Consider the following 17,943-nt stretch of genomic DNA (forward strand, 5'->3'; position numbering starts at 1 on the left):
GCCTGCCGGGGAGTGGCACTGGCGGCATCGTCACCCGGCAACGGCACTGCCCCTCCTCCGGGAGGCGGGACTTCCGGCACTGGGGTTGCCCCGGCCGCCTAGGGGCAGGGCCGGAAGTGGCGGCGGCTCGGCTGAGTGCGGCGGCGCCACGTCTGGCGCAGGACTCCCCTCCCTGCCTGGGGCGGCGGCGGGAGCAGCGCTGACGGATCCTCGCTTCTCCCTTTCCTCAGCGGTCGGTTCGTAGCGAGGCCGCGGCGGCGGTGACAACGCCAGCGACATGTCGGACCTGGGAGACTGGTTCCGGAGCATCCCTCTGATCACCCGTTATTGGTTTGCCGGCTCCATCGCGGTGCCGCTCATCGGCAAACTGGGCCTCGTCAGCCCCGTCTACCTCTTCCTCTGGTCCGACGCCTTCATCAACCGCTTCCAGGTACGGGCCGCACTACAGCTCCCGGTGTGCCCCTCGGAGCCCGCGCCGGGAGGGAGCCCGGTCCGGGGCGCGCTGGGCATTCTGGGAGTTGTAGTAAGCGGCCTGGCCAGGGCTGCGGCGGAGTCTGGGCCCCGGTCGTGTCCCTGCCGCCCCGGAGGGAATCGCCCACCGAGCAGCCCGTTAGAGTCACCGCGGTCACCTCCAGCGGGAATCCGGGTTCCTGCATAACCTACATAAGGCCTGCGGCTGAGCACCGGGGTTAGCTGTTGTCTGCCTCTGCGGGCCCCGGGCTCCACACCAAGGTGACAGACGGTGGTGCCTGGCCCTGCCCGGGACCCTAGGTGGGAGAAAGAAGGGTTGGGGCCCCTCAGGGGTCCTGTAGTTTCTCTTTTGTCTGAATCTGGTATGTTTTTTCTCCTGTGGTTTTAGGGGCCATTGTTTTGGCTGGCACCTGTGGTTGTGCCAAAGCACCAATCATAAAACCTGTGGTTGTGACTTCAGGTGACTTGCCCAGCTTCTGCTGTGCGATTTTGAGTTTGAGAACAAGGGTTACAGGCAGATGTGCAACCGTCCCAAACCAGTTGCTCTGACGCTACTGAGGCAAGGCTAAAGAAAAGCATCTTTTGCAGCTTCTTGCTGGGAATTTGAAAACGCTTGTGTGTTTGGGATTGTCAGCTGCTTTGCCTAGCTATGGTTGACATAAACTAACAGCTAAAGTCCCGAGGTTTCAGATGTGCAGTGTTTCTGGGTGTATTAGCAGTATCAAAAGTGGTCGCAATCTGATTATAGTCATTTTCCTCGCACTGAGAGGTTACAGGTACAGTGTTCTGGTTTGTGGAGTGTAGGGGGAGAGCACCCATTGGATGGACTGAAAATGAAAATGAAAGTGAAGGAAGATAAAAGATTCCAGCCTTTAAAAATATATTATATGCATTCATTATATCTTCAGTGAAAAAGGCTGAGTGGGAAAAAAAAAAGATAGTGCTATCTGTAGTTGGTTTCACATACTGTCCCCAAAATTTATTCCTTCTGAAACTGTGAGGATCCCAGTACTCTATTTGGAGGTGGTGCTGCTTAAAAAGCTCAGTCACAAATGGCCAGACATGTTCTGCCCTTGCTGTGCCCTGCCGTGCAGTTTGCTGTGCCCAGTATTGATAGCTGGGAGACTCTAAAGCAGGTGCAACACACTCAGAGCAGTGTATGCTGTCTGGAATGGAGCACTAAAGGCTATTGTGTGAATTCTTGGCCTCTGTTCAACAGGTAAGGATGGGTTCTGTATGGGTGCTTTTAAAACAGGGTAGCATCCTTGCAAGCCTATCCCTTTTCCACTGCAATAAAGACTCAATATTGAAGATGTGATGGAAGCAATCTGGGAAGTTGTGTCTTAATAGCTTTGCTTGTCAGATTTAAAAAAACCACCGATCAACAAAACAAAAAGCCAGCTGTAAAAGCTGCTGAAGCAGCAATAATTGATACTTGGGCTATTTTAATCTCCTTAATCTTCTAAGTAATTGATAGCGAATGAGAGCAAGAAAGCTATGCATATGTGTTCATTCTACAGTGTATAAATATATCTTTCTCTTTTGATCTGGACAGATCTGGCGGCCGATAACTGCAACTTTCTTCTTCCCAGTGGGACCCGGAACAGGATTTCTCTACTTGGTGAATTTGTATTTCTTGTATCAATATTCATCACGATTAGAAACAGGTATGTTATCTGTTAAATTGTATGCACATGGTGAACTCTGCCTGGAGTTGATAGAGACTAAGCACTATCAGAGCTTCTGTTGGGAACGTTTGTGGCGATGGCATTGTAGCTGATTCGGTCAGAATCATGAAAAAGGTGACTTGTCTCTGTGCCTGCTTATGTTAGTCAATGGGAAACTACTCTGAAAATGGTCTGTCTGTGACTGGCTCCTTCCCTTTGGCAGGGAGCCTGTTCATTTAGGATCTGAACTTGATACTCTAGAATCATAGGATGGTTAGGGTTACAAAGTACCTTAAGATTATCTAGTTCCAACTCCCCTGCCAATGGGCAGGGATGCCTCACATTAGACCGTGTCACCCAAGGCTCTGTTCAACCTGGCCTTGAGCACTAACAGGGATGGAGCATTCACTATTTTGTTGGGCAACCCATTCCAGTGCCTCACCACCCTCACAATAAAGAACTCCTTCCTTATATTTGACCTGAACTTCCCCTATTTAAGTTTGAACCCATTACCCCTTGTCCTGTCGCAAAAGTCACTGATGAAGAGTCCCTCTCCAGCACCCTTGTAGGCCCCCTTCAGATACTGAAGGGCGCCTCTGAGGTCTCCATGCAGCTTTCTCTGCTCCAGGCTAAACAGCCCCAACTTTCTCAGCCTGTCTTTGTATGGGAGGTGCTTCATCCTCTGATAATCCTTGTGGCCTCCTCTGGCCTTGCTCTAACAGCTCCATATCCTCTTTATGTTGAGGACACCAGAACTGCCCAAAGCTTCAATAGGAGGGCCTGGTGCTTTTTGTTGTTGGATTTCAGGAAATGGGTGAGGGAGATTAAAACATGACATTACCTCTTGTTTTCTTGTGACTGACGTCCTTTAACAGAGAAGGATGACAAAGCATATATAGCAATGGATTTATCCATCTTGAGAAAATAACAATGTCAGATTTTTCTTTCTTTTAAAAGGGATGCTTGCCTGTGTTATTTTGTGTATGCTCTGCCCAACAGAAATGTGAAAAAGCTAGGAACAAGATGGATTTTCAGTTAGGGGGAAAAATTAAGAGTGAAAGAAAGGAGACCAGGTAATGGATCATTTCAAAAAAGGGATTGTTGTTACAAGGTAGCTTTAAAACTGGTTTCATTTTGCATTGCACAGTTCATTAAAGCTAGAGAGAAATTTTTTCAGTGGAAGTAAATAATTAAATTACTTGCAAAGCCAAGCTCCTTCTGAAAGCCTTGATGAATAAGAATTTCACTGTAATTCTAATGGCGTTTTAGAACTGATGGTGTAAGTGGAAATGCATTGCACGCTGATGTTTGGGAAGTCCCACCATAGAGAAGAGATCCCTGCTAAGCCTGTCATCCAGACAGCATTGTAGAATCCCATGTAAGCTGTAATAGTAACAGTGATATGGAGGAGTGCTGTCAGATTGCATTTGATTGTTTTCTTAGTTAAAGTAAGTAGTAGTTTAATAGCTAGAAACAGTTCCTCCATTTCTGCAGTGTATTGTGAACACATGAGGGTGCTGGCAGCTACTGTGCAAAGCTGTGTGTAGTAAGAGTTCTGAATTAATATAGGCAAATTACATCACATGTCTTATACTTACAAAATTCTCTGGTTGGTTGTGCTGTGGCAGAAGTCTCATGAAAGGAAGTTAGTTCTTCCAGCAGTAAATTGACATTCCTGCTGTACAATGCATCTGGATTTTGAAACTGGGAAGTCAGCTGTGTTGTTGTTGTTTGAATCAATGCATTCCTTTTATATTATAGTAATTTTTCTGTGTATAAATGAAGTTCTTGATTATATCAGTCCTCCCCTCTAAAAAAAGGTTTGAATCCTTTTGAGAGTGGATGATGTCTAAGTTGCTGATAATATGTTCACAGATGGAAATCAGCATGGATCTATGGGTCTATGCCTCCTTTTGTCTGTGGAACTGAGGAAGTGAAACTTCTGTTTTCAGGATTGCACGTGGTTTTTTGAGCATACACTGGTGTTGCATGCTAGCTTCAAATTTAGCTGTCAAAAATACCCATCTGGTTTTGTACTGTGCTTGTGCTTTCTGAACAAGCTGACCTGTAGCTTCCTGAGGAAAGGAGCTTGGTGGGATTTTGTTTTGTTTCTGTTGGAGCAGAACATAATAAATATCAACAGGGAAAGGAGAATATGCAGCTCACTCCCCAGCAGTATGGATGATGAGGTTATGAGTCTGCAGCTTGTCCCTGATGACTGGATTATACCCTGGGCCCTATTGAAGGACCTAGTGGGCTAGAGCTCACCTTGCCCTTGTGCTCAGCTTTTTTGCAGTGTGTAGCTCAGTCCTCTTATGTTGGAAAGTCAACTTAAATAGTTTGTCCAGTATTATTTTTAGTAATCTCCTAGGTAATGAGAAGTGAAAAACTTTAAGGGGATAACATTTGCTTTGATTTCTTCCTATTCTGGAGGAATTCTTGTGCTGAGTCTCTATAGGGTTAGTCAGCTTCCTTTTTATTTGTTTCTATTTATTGCATGGCAATGGTAAGGAAAAACTTCCAGTTTATGTAGTCTCCAACTTCAAAACTTTTCAAAGAATATTTTTGAAATGTTTTGTGTGGGTTTTTTTTCCTCCTGTCATGTAACTTACATGGCTGAACTTAAATAATAAAATGATTAAAATATGACTTTTGGTTTACATAGGTTGAATTCCTGTAGTTATTCCAAAAAGCTAATAGATTTTTTTCTTTCATTTTTGGGAGACATGTGAAATACCTGTAGAAAGTCAAACAGTGCTAACATTAAGCAGTGGTCTTCTTCCTAGGCATTTTGTTTTATTGTTAGCACATAATTCAGATTGTTTGTAGTACGCTGAGTTTGCCACTGAGTGCTTTGAGTCTGTTTCAGTGGTATTCTCAGGTTTTCCTTGTCTGTGGGGGGCTATGTGGCAGTTGGTAGGAGTCTTGCTCAGATGCTGAGGTCCATGGCTGCCCTTTGCCACAGTTTGCAAGACTGAGAGCTTATGATTTTCATGTTTGCAAGGAGCTGTTGGGTGTGTGTGTGTGTTTAACCCTTGTCTCTGCCAGGTCCCAAACTCAACTGGGCATCTAAATGTAATTTCATGAAGTACGACCTGCAGGGAATGTTACTCTGGTTTTTGTCTGTGGGTGTTTTTTATTTCCACTGTCCTGAAAAAATTTGACGCACATTTGAAATAGGGAATGAAGCAAACAGTTCAGCTTAGAAGAAGGAACAGAATGATCTGCACGTGTACCCTCCTTGTCATATACATTATTTTTTCTGGAGTATGAAAACGTATCTCTTGAGTCTGAGCAGATGATGCAAAGCGGATGCAATTTGCCTAAGTAAAGACTGGTTTTCACATGACTCTATTGTTAAACGTGGTGTCTCTGCCTTTGCTGTGCAAGTGTATTTCTTTATTGTGTGCTTCTGACTGGCAGCTTCTTACAAAGGATGGGGTCCAACTCTATTTTGAAGTTCTATGAAGTTAAAACAACTTATCTCCAGAATTAAAGTGTGTTCTTTTTTAAGTAGAAACACTGTGCCCTTAATGCAGTAGGCTGAATATCTTAAGTTTTAGTTTGTAGGTTGTTCTATTTTAAGGCTTTTTAAAATTAAATAAAAACGATAAACCACAGACTACATGCAGAGGCACAACTGTTATTAGCTGAGCTTTTCTTAGACTCCCTAAAGTAAAAAAAAAAAACCCTCTTATTTTCTTATCAAGATTTCAGTATCTTTCCTAATAATTCTTTTTATTTACAGGGGCTTTTGATGGAAGGCCAGCAGATTACATGTTCATGCTGCTGTTTAACTGGATCTGCATTGTTGTATCCTTCTGCTCATCATCAAACTTAGAATATTTTGGTTCTCCTGTTTCTGCCTGAAATATGTTCAAAGACCATAGCAACTGTTAGCAACTAACAGTGTTATAATGTCGCAAATGTTCACAGGTGAGTTTTTCATCTCTGGAAAGGTAGCAAGTGATTTGCAGGGAGAATACTACTACATGTGCATACCTACTAATACAAGTATGTGATCTGGGGTCTAGAATTCTGGTTACATAAAGTTCAGATCATGTTGTATGGGATTCTGTGGTTGTTCTCTCTGTTCCTTCATTTAGATACTTCTAGGGGTTGCTGCATGAGTGAATTTAGTGTGTTGAAGTTGCCCTGTGCAAATAGGTCTGATCTCTGCTAATCCCTGAGTTGGAAATTCAGGTGGCTTATGGAGAGACCCTTTACCTACTGGGTACAAGTCAGCTGCGTTTGTCAAAGGAGTGCACTGAGCCAACTTCCTGAAGAAACTGTACTTCTTGGTTTAGGACTGTGGGTAAACAGGTTTTTTCATGAAGTTTGCTGTTTTGCTGAATTTTCTTTTCAGTTTTGGATACCAAAAACTGGGAGGAGTTGTTGAAAGACCAGATGGTTGTGGGACCTTTTGAGGCTGGAGAAATGTGTTGGTCAAGAATCTCATGAAGCTTGGTAAAGGGAAGTTATCCTGTCCCTGGGGAGGAGCAGCCTCAAGCACCAGGAGAGGCTAGGGGACTGACAGTCTGCAAAGCAGCTTGGCAGAAAAGGCCCTGGTGTCCTCCTGGGCACCAAGCTGACCCTGAGCCAGCAATGTGCTGTTGTGGCAAAGGTGGCCACTGGCCTCATAGGCTGTACTAGGCAAAGCATTGCCAGCAGCTTGAGGGAGGTGATTGCTCCTCTCTGTTCAGCCATTGTGAGATGTACGGGGGTGGCTGCATCATGCTCCAGGTTCCCAAATACAAGAGAGACATGGACATACAGGAGTGAGTCCAGTGAAAGGTCACAAAGGTGATTAAAGGGTTGGAGCATCTGTCACATAAGGAGAAGCTGAGAGAGCTCTGGGGTTGTGCAGCCTGGAGAACAGGAGGCTCAGGGGTGTCTTACCAGAGAGTAGTTTGGGTTAGAAGGGACTTTTAAAAGTCAGTTAGTCCAAACCTCCCACTCCCTGCAGTAAGCAGGAACATCTTTAACTAGATCAGGTTGCTCAGAGCTCCATCCAACCTGGCCTTGAAGGTTTCCAAGTATGGGGCATCTACTACCTCTACCTCTCTGTAGGTGGTGGTTCACCACCCTCATCATAAAAGACTTCTTCTTTATATCGGGCCTGAATCTGCCCTCTGTTAGTTTGAAGCCATCACCCCTTGTCCTATTGCAACAGGCACTGCTAAAAAGTCTGTCCCCATCTTTCTTATAAGCCCCCTCAAAGTATTGAAAGGCTGCAATAAGGTGTTCCTCGAGACTTCTTCAGGCTGAACAGCCCCAACTCTCTCAGCCTGTCTTCATAGGAGAGGTGTTTCATCCTGCTGATACTTTTTGTGTCTGTCCTCTGGACCAGCTCCCAACAGGTCCATGTCTTTCCTGCACTGAGGACTCCAGAGCTGGATGCAGTACTCCATGTGAATAAATACCTAATGTGGGAGGAAGTAAAGGACATGGAACCAGGCTTCTCTCACTGGTGCTCAGTGGTGGGACATGAGAGAACCAGCACAAAATGAAGCTCAGAAAAATCCGTTTAAATGTAAGGAAGACTGTTTTTACTGTAAGGAAAGTCCAGCACTGGCATGGGTTGTCAAGAGGTGTTGTGGGACCTCCATCCTTGGAGATGCTCCCATTCTGTGCTGTTGTCACTTCTTTGTAGCAATTTGAGGTGGCACAGCATTTGGAAAAAAGGGGGTGGTGACATTGTGAACCAGATAGAGCCAGGAGAGCTAGCCTGTAGAAATGCTGTTGCCTTTATCAATAGATAACTATCTCCAGTTGCATTCCACTGTATGGAGGGAATTGCTGCTCTTGCTAGTCTTGTTGAACCACAGCAGTAACCAGGCAAACAACATGCATTTACTTATGTTAAGAAAACTACCAGCTGCATTGTGATTGCAGGCTGTTGCCTGTGAGCTATTAGGTGAATCTGATTGTGACTTGACTTTCAACGTGGTCATTTAAGAGCTTCCAGTTGCTTGTTCCCTATGTGATATAAGGAGCAACCTGGAAACATGATCTGGGAAAATGCTTGATGCTATTTTATATGTATTCATGAACTGTTAAAAGCATTCTGATCATAGCAAAATTCTTCAGCAGTTGTTTCTGCTCAGCAGTTAACTACAGCAAGCAGATCCTTTGGGTTCCAAGGTAGCAGAGTACTATAAAAAGCCTTCAAATTATTTTTTTTCACTGTGACTCAGTGTCAATATATTGGTATTTTTTTAATGATCCAGTATTTCTTTAGTTAGAAAACCAACACTTTAGTCTTTAAAAAAACTAATGAAAGAATCCACCTGTTAAACTTGTAACAGGCTTTTATGGATGGACTGATGGAGTTTGTAGTTAGCCGATTTCATCAGGGAGGAAAGGCCAGTCCATCAGCCCTTGGGAATAATGACTTGAGGAGGTAGCTTGAAAAGCTACTGAAAAGCAGTTACTGAAACTGTGTAAATCTGTAGATCATTGGAGGTTTTGCATTTTTTCCAGTGGTTAACTTAATACTACACAGTTTTAAACATTAAAGGTTTTTGCATATGTGTTCAGTGTGTGTGTGCAGCTTTGTTTTATTCTAGTCTATCAGGTTTTACTGCATTTTCCTCAATGGTGCAATGGTAGATAACTGGCTTGGCAATGGACATGCAGGTAAGTGTGGGACAGTTTCTTATATAATAAGCTTATGGAACTTTCTGGCTGCATAATGACTTTATAGAGAGCATTATCGACATAACTGTGGGATATAGTTAAGCTGGGCTGGTTTAATTTGTATCAAAATGGACTGCTGTGTGTGTATTGTTAGGTTTTAAGTTTGGGTCAGCCTCAGCTGGCATTACAAGCCTGTATCTGACTCTGCCATTCCTAACTTAGTTTGGGAGTCAAGGAGTGAATACTGGCTCTTTGTGCAGTCAGGAAGCATTCAGTCTTTTACTAAAATGGACACAAGATGTCACCTATGCTCTGTTTCTTCTGTTGAATGTGGATCTGCATTCTTACTTTTTTATCTAAAAATGATTCTTGGGTTCATTAGTCTTAAATTTAGTCTGCCTTTTATTTGCCAACAGAAGATCTTCTGGGGGAAAAATGCAGCTTCAGATTCAGATCAGAACTGTGAAGTGCAAAATCCTCACGAGAATAGTTAAAATACTAGTCTAAAGAATCAGTTTCTCTGAGGTAGTTCTTATCTCCCCAGATATTAAGGGGGAAATGGAGGAGTGTTTCTTGGACACAACAGAGTATCAGATAACTGCATGTCTTCAGCCTGCCTCTGCTGTTCTCATCTCATTATGTCCCTGTCACTCAAAGCCTATACTAATATCTCTAATATTCTGTACAAAATTATCTTAGAATTTATTAGATCACTTCTCAGGCTCCCCTGGTAGACAGAAATAGGGATTGTGCATCTGCAGTCAACGCTGAGCTCTGTTTAAGGGCTATTTATAAAGCCACTTCAACCTTTTCTGCTGTGGGGAAGGTGCCCCAAAATTCTTTAAAAGCATTCTGAAGCCACCCATGTGTTGCATGAATTTTAGACTGATTGTATTGATTTGTATTTTTTATAAAGGTACTTAAAATTGTTTTATATCTGCATATAAAGTATTGCCTAAAAGAGAATTAGTTGATTTATGTGCAGATGTACTTTTCTTCCAAATAAGGGATTTTTCCTTGTATTGAGCGGCTTGCTTGAAAGTGAGAAGGTAGAGTAGGATAGCTGGGCCTCTGTTGTCATCTCTAATACTTTAAGAAATTAGATATTACTTTCTTTTTCCAGTAAAATAAAAATAGTTTAAATAAAGACCCAGAGGTGCTTGTGTGATGAGTCAGGCTGTTGGTGCACTGCAGGGCGTGGGGAAAGCTGGACTGGTGCCCGTGTGCTGGCTTTAGCATGAAACCTGTTGAATAGTGGCACCCCTGAAGGGATGACTTTTAACCTCTCTTCCAAACACATCAGCTGGCTCATAGCATTAAACCAGCTCACAGAAATATTGCTGGCACGGTCTGTCTCTAGGTTCAGAAATCAGCATAGTTTAAATAGCGCTTTGTATTTGTTTCACTAGAAATAGCCCATGAGCTAATACATAGTCACAGTAAAGAGGTATTTGAAACGGTCTCATCTCCTGGCATGGAGCATGGGTTAACTCCAAGCTCTTCCAAGGTGGCTTTGCCAAGGCTGGCTGCAGTACTCTGAAGTGGTGATTTACTCATGCACCTTCCCTCTGTGGTGCCCTGAGGGGGACATAGCTGGCAATTTGGTGGAGTAGGACTTCATCTGATGTATTAGCTTTGCCCCAGATGAGTGTGTTTGGGTTAGTGCCCTGGGTTGTGATGGAAAGGATTGTGGCACAGGCACATCGCTGACTCTGGTGTAGGTATGCTATCAAGCAGTTGGGAACAGAGTTTGCCACAGCTGCTCTTTCACTGGGTGCAAGTTGGAGCCCTTTGCTTTGGCATGGTCTTGCAAAAGAGAATGACCAAGTAGGTTCTTCTGCTTAACTTTCTCAATACCTTTGAACAGATCTATGACACATGATGGCAGAGATTCTGGGGCAGTCTTTAAGCTTTTGCTGATGTATCATGCTTATAAGTCATTTTGAAGCTTATAGTTTCTGCTACCTGTTTAAGTTTCTCAGGCTTCTGTGCAAGTAATGGTAACTTTTTGCCTTGTTTTTGACATTGTAGTTGCTGATGATTCCACTCATCATGTCAGTACTTTATGTGTGGGCCCAGCTGAACAGAGACATGATTGTATCGTTTTGGTTTGGAACAAGATTTAAGGTACGTCAGACAGGATATTGGAAAGGTTTATGCCCAGAAGATGCACATGAAGATGAGGAGTAAAACATTTATATTTTCTCTTACTAAAGATGTCCCATGCTTTCACATAGCTTGAGATACAACAAAGATGAAATTTCTTCATGGTCTTCCATGCAGTGTGGCTTTACTGAAAGATGTCGTGACAACTGAGATTTATCAGTCTGAAAAGAGGGGAAAAAATTCCTGATAAATATTCAACTGGATAAAAGCTGAATATAGTGACACCAAAGTGACAAAATGTTGATACTTTAAATTGTTCCTGTGCAGCCTCATCTGTTTCTGCCAGATCTTCCAGTGAAGTCTTTTGATCATTGTTTCCAGACCTTCTTAAAATCAGAAATGTTAGGACTTTGAGATGGAAGTGTGCTGTGGAACATAGAGTGCAGAAGACTTAGAAAGTTTAAATGAGTGATATTTTTCTGACAATGTTAGTGGTGGCTTAGTTTGGAGTATCCTACCTTGTTAGATAGAATCTGCTTAAGGTAATAAAAGGGTTTGTGTAATGCCTACAACATTGAGATGATAATCACACTTCTTAGTGCAGTGGGAAGTTGAGCAGGTTTATATCCTTAAAACCTTAAGTACATCCTTAACTTGTACTTACAACTTCTGTCTTCATTACTTTCTTTTTCAGGCCTGTTACCTTCCATGGGTTATTCTGGGATTCAACTATATCATTGGTGGATCGTATGTATTTATTTATACGGCAAATTTGAAGTTATAAAAGCTTTTGTGGCTGTTGAACTTATTGCTGAATTTAGAAGTGATATTAAAATAAGAGGCTTAAAGCTGTATAATCTGACAATGCTTAGTGTTACTTGGTGGACATTTAAGATAAAAGTGAAGAGGAAAGATGCATGTGAGAGCTACAGAATGTAGGTGAGGGGAAAGTAATAAAAAATTGGTTTATTTTCTAGTAAATCTGTGCATTAGGCCTTTTTCTGGCCAAAGAGTACTGGACAGTAAAGAAAGATATCACCTTGTATGACCAACCATCATTACTAGTTTTAGAAACAAATTTAGCTTGACTCTGAGAGTGCTGTTACTACTTTTCCTCACAGCCTTGCCCAACATGATGTTTTTACCAGCTTGTGAAGTAAGGAAAAATGGCAATAGAGTGCCATATTAGCACCTGCTGAATTCATTGGTCTGTCTTGGGTTTCTTTGACTAAACTCCATGATGCACAAATCCCCTCTGTGCACGGTCTTTCTTATTGGTGCCCTCAATTGGTTTGGGCCTCTTGGTGCCGCTGTAACACAATTAGTGATAATAACAAGTTACGTGGTTGATTTATAAAAGGAGGAGATGGTACAGCAAAACCAAATTCCCTTTTCTGGCAGTGCCTCCTACTGACTCATCCGTCACTTGAGAAAACTGCTTGCTGTTAGATACCTACTGTTTCTATGCATGGCAGAAGATACTCAAGGGCCTCCATTCAGCAGTGTTTTTTGCAGAATTGGGAACAAAACAGTTCAGTACAGCAGGAGACAGGTTGTCCAGTGAAAACAGCAGTAACTTCTCAAGCTCAACAGACTATTATTTGGGACACTAGTGGCTGTACGGTCTAATTCCTTGGTGTAAACAAGTATTTAATTGCATTTTCAGTGCAGACTGTAGAGAAGGCTTGGAAGGGAGGGTGGAATAGCCTGTGGATGTGTTGGCACAGAAGGCTGGCTCATCTTTAGAAGCGGCTGTAAAATGCTGAGGGAAGGGAAATTTTCAGCAATGCCCATGGCAGGTGAACAGTAGTAACTGGCAGAAGATGGGCACTCATTTATTTTCAGAGAAGGCAATTTGTGAAACAGTTCTTTTTCTTTTGCCTTGCAGAGTCATCAATGAGCTGATAGGAAATTTGGTTGGACATCTGTATTTCTTCTTAATGTTTAAATATCCAATGGATTTGGGAGGAAGGAATTTTCTGTCCACACCTCAGTTCCTGTAAGCTGGCTTTATTCTATAGCTCACTGTTTCTTTGGTCCAGTTTTCTGTATTGTTCATCAGACATATTTACTGGGATTGTAAGGTGTGATATACTTTGCTAAATCAGCCTGCTTCAGACTGTCATATTGACTGTGCTGCTGAGGCATGAAAAATGTTGAGTTTCTTGTAAATGGCCCATGTGAGAGTTCTTTGTTACCTCTATGGATGGCTTGTGTCCTTTACCGACTCTAAAGAGTGAGAGTAAAAGTCATAGTTCTGCTTTTGAATTGAGCTGTAGTAAAGTGAACTCTCTAACAATTATCAGATACTACCATAAAACCCCCAGTTTTCTCCTGTCAGTGATCTTTTATCTGTATTTCCATGTATCATTACAGTAGCTACCAGTTCAGCAACCTGTAACAATAGTAGGAGTCAGTTGTATACTTGTTCAGGTCTAAAATACGTTTTCTGTTTTACAGTCCTTAGCAGTCACCTTGACTGAGACTGCTTGTCTTGGTTTCTGAAGTGCTTTTTTACTCTTCTGGCATTTAAGTACTACATCAGAAGCTGAAGTTTGTAGCTTCAGTTGCCCTTTTGGGTTGTAAATATTCCTTCTCTACCAAACTTTAGATAGCAACTCGGTTAACCGTTTTTATAACATAAGCAGGTAGTTTATGTTATAGAAGATGCAAACTTGAATTACAGTTATACTTTCTGTACAAGTTGTAGTGAGTAAGCAACTTCATGTTTGAGTTTTCAAGCCCTTCTGGTAAACCACATTTTCCATAAAGATTAGAAGACAAAATGATTTTTTGAAATGTCTTTCAAGGTAATAACAGCTCTGAAACTGCCATCAATCTTGTTAGTGATGTGCAATTTTCTTGATTCCTCATAGGTGTATTTAATTTTTCTCTGTATTTGAGAAGCAGGAACAGAAGTACTGCAAATATCTCTACAAAGGGATAAATTCTGCCTTTGCACTCTAATGTTTTGTTAAAAAAAAGATGCTGTGATGAATTACAGGTACATTTAATACAATAATGAACAACTTTTTCTATACAGGAATATTTTTCTTGTATAAAGGAATCTGGGTTTTATGTGTGAGCTCCAGATTTTAGTTGTCAAATTCAACAAGGGATTTGCAGGAGTTTGGTGTGTTATAGAGCTGAAATGACTATGCATTGGTGGCATCCCGTGCAAAATGCAGAAGCTGTATGTTAGATCACTCTGTTTTTTCCCTTATGTTTGGATTATTCTATTTAACCATATCCCAGAGATGAAAGTTCCCCACAATTCTCATTTCTCATTGTGCTGAGGGCTTAGATTTGGCAAGAATTCTGTGGAGAATTAAACTGTGAAAAGCCAGTATTACTGTGAAGCCTGGCAACTAAAAGGAAGTGCATGGAAAAGTAGCCTGGCATTTACCCCCAAGGTACATTTGTTTCTCAAACTCTCTCCTCTTCTGGCTTGTCCTAGGTATCGCTGGCTGCCAAATAGGAGAGGAGGAGTGTCGGGGTTTGGTGTCCCACCTGCTAGCATGAGAAGAGCTGCAGAAGATCAGCAGGGTGGTGGAAGACACAACTGGGGCCAAGGTTTCCGGCTAGGTGACCAGTGAAGAACTCCTGCCCTTGGAAAACACCAACTCTTCAGTTTTAATTGGACGTAGAACCAACCCTTCCTGGTGCAGAGCATGCTTAAGAACTGAGCTCTCTGTAGTACTGTTGGATTTAACTGATAAAAAAGAATGTTTCTGGTTCAAGAAAAAATAAAAAACTCCAGAAGGGAAAAATGTAGATCTTACTCCAGGTTAGCCAGTAGTGTCCAATTTGATTCTGCCATTAAAAAAAGCCTTCTTTATACAGTATTGTGTGTCACAACAGACATCCATTATGCCATCTTATTCCGTGATGGGATGGAGCAAGCTAATGGTATGTCTCACCTGGTATATTGAAAGCTTTGTTGACTGGTAGGGTAAGAATCCAGTGTGAGGCAGATGATTCAAACTAACCCCTGAGTTTAGGAGGCTGACTTTTTCCATAGCTGTACTGGAGTCCCGGGGTCTTTGGAAACATTATTTGTTATCTTCTGCATTCATAAAGCAAAGTGCTAATGTTTCATTTCCATTGTTAGGCTGTGTTTTGAGGGGATTCTTTTTTTCTTGCTGTGCTGTCCTACTTGCTACAGCATGGGCTGGGAAAGACTAAGGATAAGAGGGCTTTCATTTGAAATGGCAATAACATATTAACAGGACTGAAATCTCTGAACTCTTCATGGCATATTATAAGGCTTGCTCTGTTCACAATGAAGTTAGCTGGCTTGTTTTTTTTTCCCCTAAGATCTGTGAATTCTTGGCTTCAAGGTTATTATTTTGATTGCAAAATTGGGTAGCACAAATACTCTTAAGCTAGAACATGTAACTTATCATTGTGGTTAATGTAAAGGGTACTGACTGCAGCATTATGTTTGTTATCTGAATCTTCAACTTTAAAGCTTTAAGACATCAAAGAATCAAAGCTGGAAATAATTTTTCCAGGGTCAAGATACAGTAGAACAGTTTTTTTTACTTCAGGACTCTTTCATTGTCAAATAAGACATCGCATACACTGTTTATTACTTTTGGTGAAACATTTTGGCATGGAAAAGGGAATGATTCTGTACAGAGTAATTTTCCTCATAGTGGGTTCCATGGGTAGAGCACAGGGTGAAGATCCAGGAAGCTGCAAGGTGCGGTTGTTACTGACTCACTGCATGGACTTGAGTAAACTTCTTACTTACCTCAGTTTTCTCAGCTGTAAGGAAGATTCATGCATGTCTCATGGCATTCTTAAAAGTAGCTGTCCTCAACTCCCCTAGATGGGAGCTGCTAGTGAGCAAGGTAAGGCTTGGGTTCACATAAATGACAACACTGAAGCCAGGAACACAATTACTCTGAGCTTAACCAAGGCTTCTGAGTTGCAATACAGTTGGTTACTTTTTGGTTTATAGTTTCAGAAAGAAGAGCACTCTCACTAGGATGAGAGTCAAATCTCTGACCAAATTTCCCTTTAGCAAGGTTTTTTTACTGGGTTGGCAGAGCACAGAAAGCTGTTCTTCCCCAGCTTAGGTGTCTCAGGTATCTGTAAGTAGGTGAAGTGAATCTGGGCCAAAATGTTTTTATTACTGCTTTGTTTCTTCAGTAAAGCTGGGTTCTGAAGGTTTAAGAACTTGTCAATGCTATATGACATGGAACTGAGTGAAAAGCAAGCAGTTGGCCTGGAAGTTTTTTCAGGCTGGGTTGCCTGAAAAAAGTGCATGCTCCATTTCTTTATAGCAGCTCAAGGTTTTGATTTGGCTTCTCAAAAAGTGTAGAAGGCTGGTAATGATCTCATTGTGTGCTTAGGTTTTACAGAAACTTGGAGTTCAGAACTCACCTGCCATTTTTGTCCATTCAGTGATGAGTTTTAACAATGCTCTTGTCCCTGTATAAAATGCAGGCAGAAGAGAAGACTCCACAGTGTTGTAAATATTCATCTATTATTGACCGACAATGTCATTTGATGCTCAAAGTACAAATTTTGAGAACCTTCATTTATATAGGAGTCATGATGCAGCTGGTCATTTTAGTCATAGTAATATCACTGTCTCCAAAACATTTGTTTTCATTTTGAGTCAGGACTTAACTATTACATGAAGATGCAATAGTTTGTGACTCAGCTAAACCCCTGGCATGCTCAAATTGCAAAGCACTTTTGTAGAGAAGGCCAGAGGGAAGGTTTGAGTGGGAGGAAGCATGGCAAAAGTCATTGTACTGGCTCAGTGCACTGTTCTGGCTCTTGCTTTCTAGCACATCCTGCTTCCCTAAATTAAGAGAAAAAGGTTTGCAAGGAAAGTAGACTTCTGATAAGTCTTGATTAGCTTTTGAGCTGCTTCAGGTCAATTTACATTGGTTTATGGAAAATTCACTTTGGAATTCCATATTATGAGCTTGGTTCATTCGTTTCTCACTTGTCACTTGACCTGAAGCACTGTTCATCCTCCAGTGTATGCTGACAGTGATGGTCTCTTGTTAAATGAGTACCTCTTTTCTTATTTTGTACAGATAATTTCCCTTTTTGTAATCAAATTTTTGTTGGCAAAGTTTTAAATTAAAGTTTTAATCTCTATTGCTGTCTCTTTCACTAAATCATATTTCAGCTGAAGTCAAGCCTTGTGATCTTCGTGTCTCTGGGGAGTGTCTGGCAGCTGTACTGTGACACCACCTCCTGCTGTTGAGAAAAGTACTCAAGAAAATGACCTGCTTTTGGGTGGGAGTATTGTCTTCTCTGATCAGTTGCAAAATTGTAAAGGCATTTTCTTTGTCTCTGTTTATCACCATGAGTTTTGGCAGTCTGTGTCCTTCCTGGGCTTTTTACATTTTACAGCTTTTTTTGTACACTTGATTATTCATCCTTTATTGTCCCCTGGGAGGAAACATCCTTCTGCTCACCTCCAGACTTTGTGGGATTGATAGAGATCACTCGCTTTTCCTAGCGTTAAGCTTGGTATTCTGCAGTATGCTCTCTCTGTCCAGCCAGATGTGCACAGCTGCTAGAATTCTTTTTGAGGCTCTTGGCTGATTTGGAGACACATTGAGCATCCTCTGAATGACTCCTTTGTTCATCTGACTCCGCTTGTCCAGTTTAATACTATAGAGTCCCCAAAAAGAGATTGTGGACTTGTGCTGTTTGAACTGGAAAGTCTTGGTCCATATTAAGTACACCAGACAGAACAGTGTGGCATGTATGTGCCTTTTGATTTTGATCCAGCTGCATAGAGTCAGCAGAAGAGCCAGGAATATGAAATCAAATGATTCTAAAATGCTTCATCTCTCATTCTTATCGCTCTGTCTTGGCGACAGCTCAACTCAACTCAACTTGGTAATGTGGTGTTGCCAGTGACTTCATGAGAAATGGAACCTGTTGCTTCATTCTGTCATCTAATTGTCACACTGGGAAAACTGAGAGGCTTTAATTTGAAGAAATGCATATTGTTTGAAATATAAGATTCCATCTGTGTTTATGTATCACTGGGTACCTTATCGGGGGTGGGGGGGAAGCTGCT

At 41.9% G+C, this 17,943-nt stretch overlaps 1 protein-coding gene across 1 annotated transcript; it reads left to right on the plus strand.

The window, feature by feature from the left end:
* The first annotated feature begins 126 nt into the window (after positions 1 to 126).
* On the plus strand, positions 127 to 17,006 carry DERL1 (derlin 1). The gene is made up of 8 exons (XM_061447791.1): positions 127 to 430; positions 2,027 to 2,138; positions 5,887 to 5,951; positions 8,751 to 8,777; positions 10,809 to 10,904; positions 11,578 to 11,630; positions 12,772 to 12,882; positions 14,341 to 17,006. Exons 1-8 carry the CDS (start codon positions 278 to 280, stop codon positions 14,477 to 14,479), a joined length of 756 nt encoding a protein of 251 aa, XP_061303775.1. The 5' UTR covers positions 127 to 277; the 3' UTR covers positions 14,480 to 17,006.
* The last annotated feature ends 937 nt before the right edge of the window (positions 17,007 to 17,943 follow it).

The sequence above is a fragment of the Pezoporus flaviventris genome, unplaced genomic scaffold (genome assembly GCF_033815535.1).
Source record: "Pezoporus flaviventris isolate CSIRO_AGI_PZ_B2104156 unplaced genomic scaffold, CSIRO_AGI_Pfla_v1 ptg000007l, whole genome shotgun sequence".
Taxonomy (NCBI): Eukaryota; Metazoa; Chordata; class Aves; order Psittaciformes; family Psittacidae; genus Pezoporus; species Pezoporus flaviventris.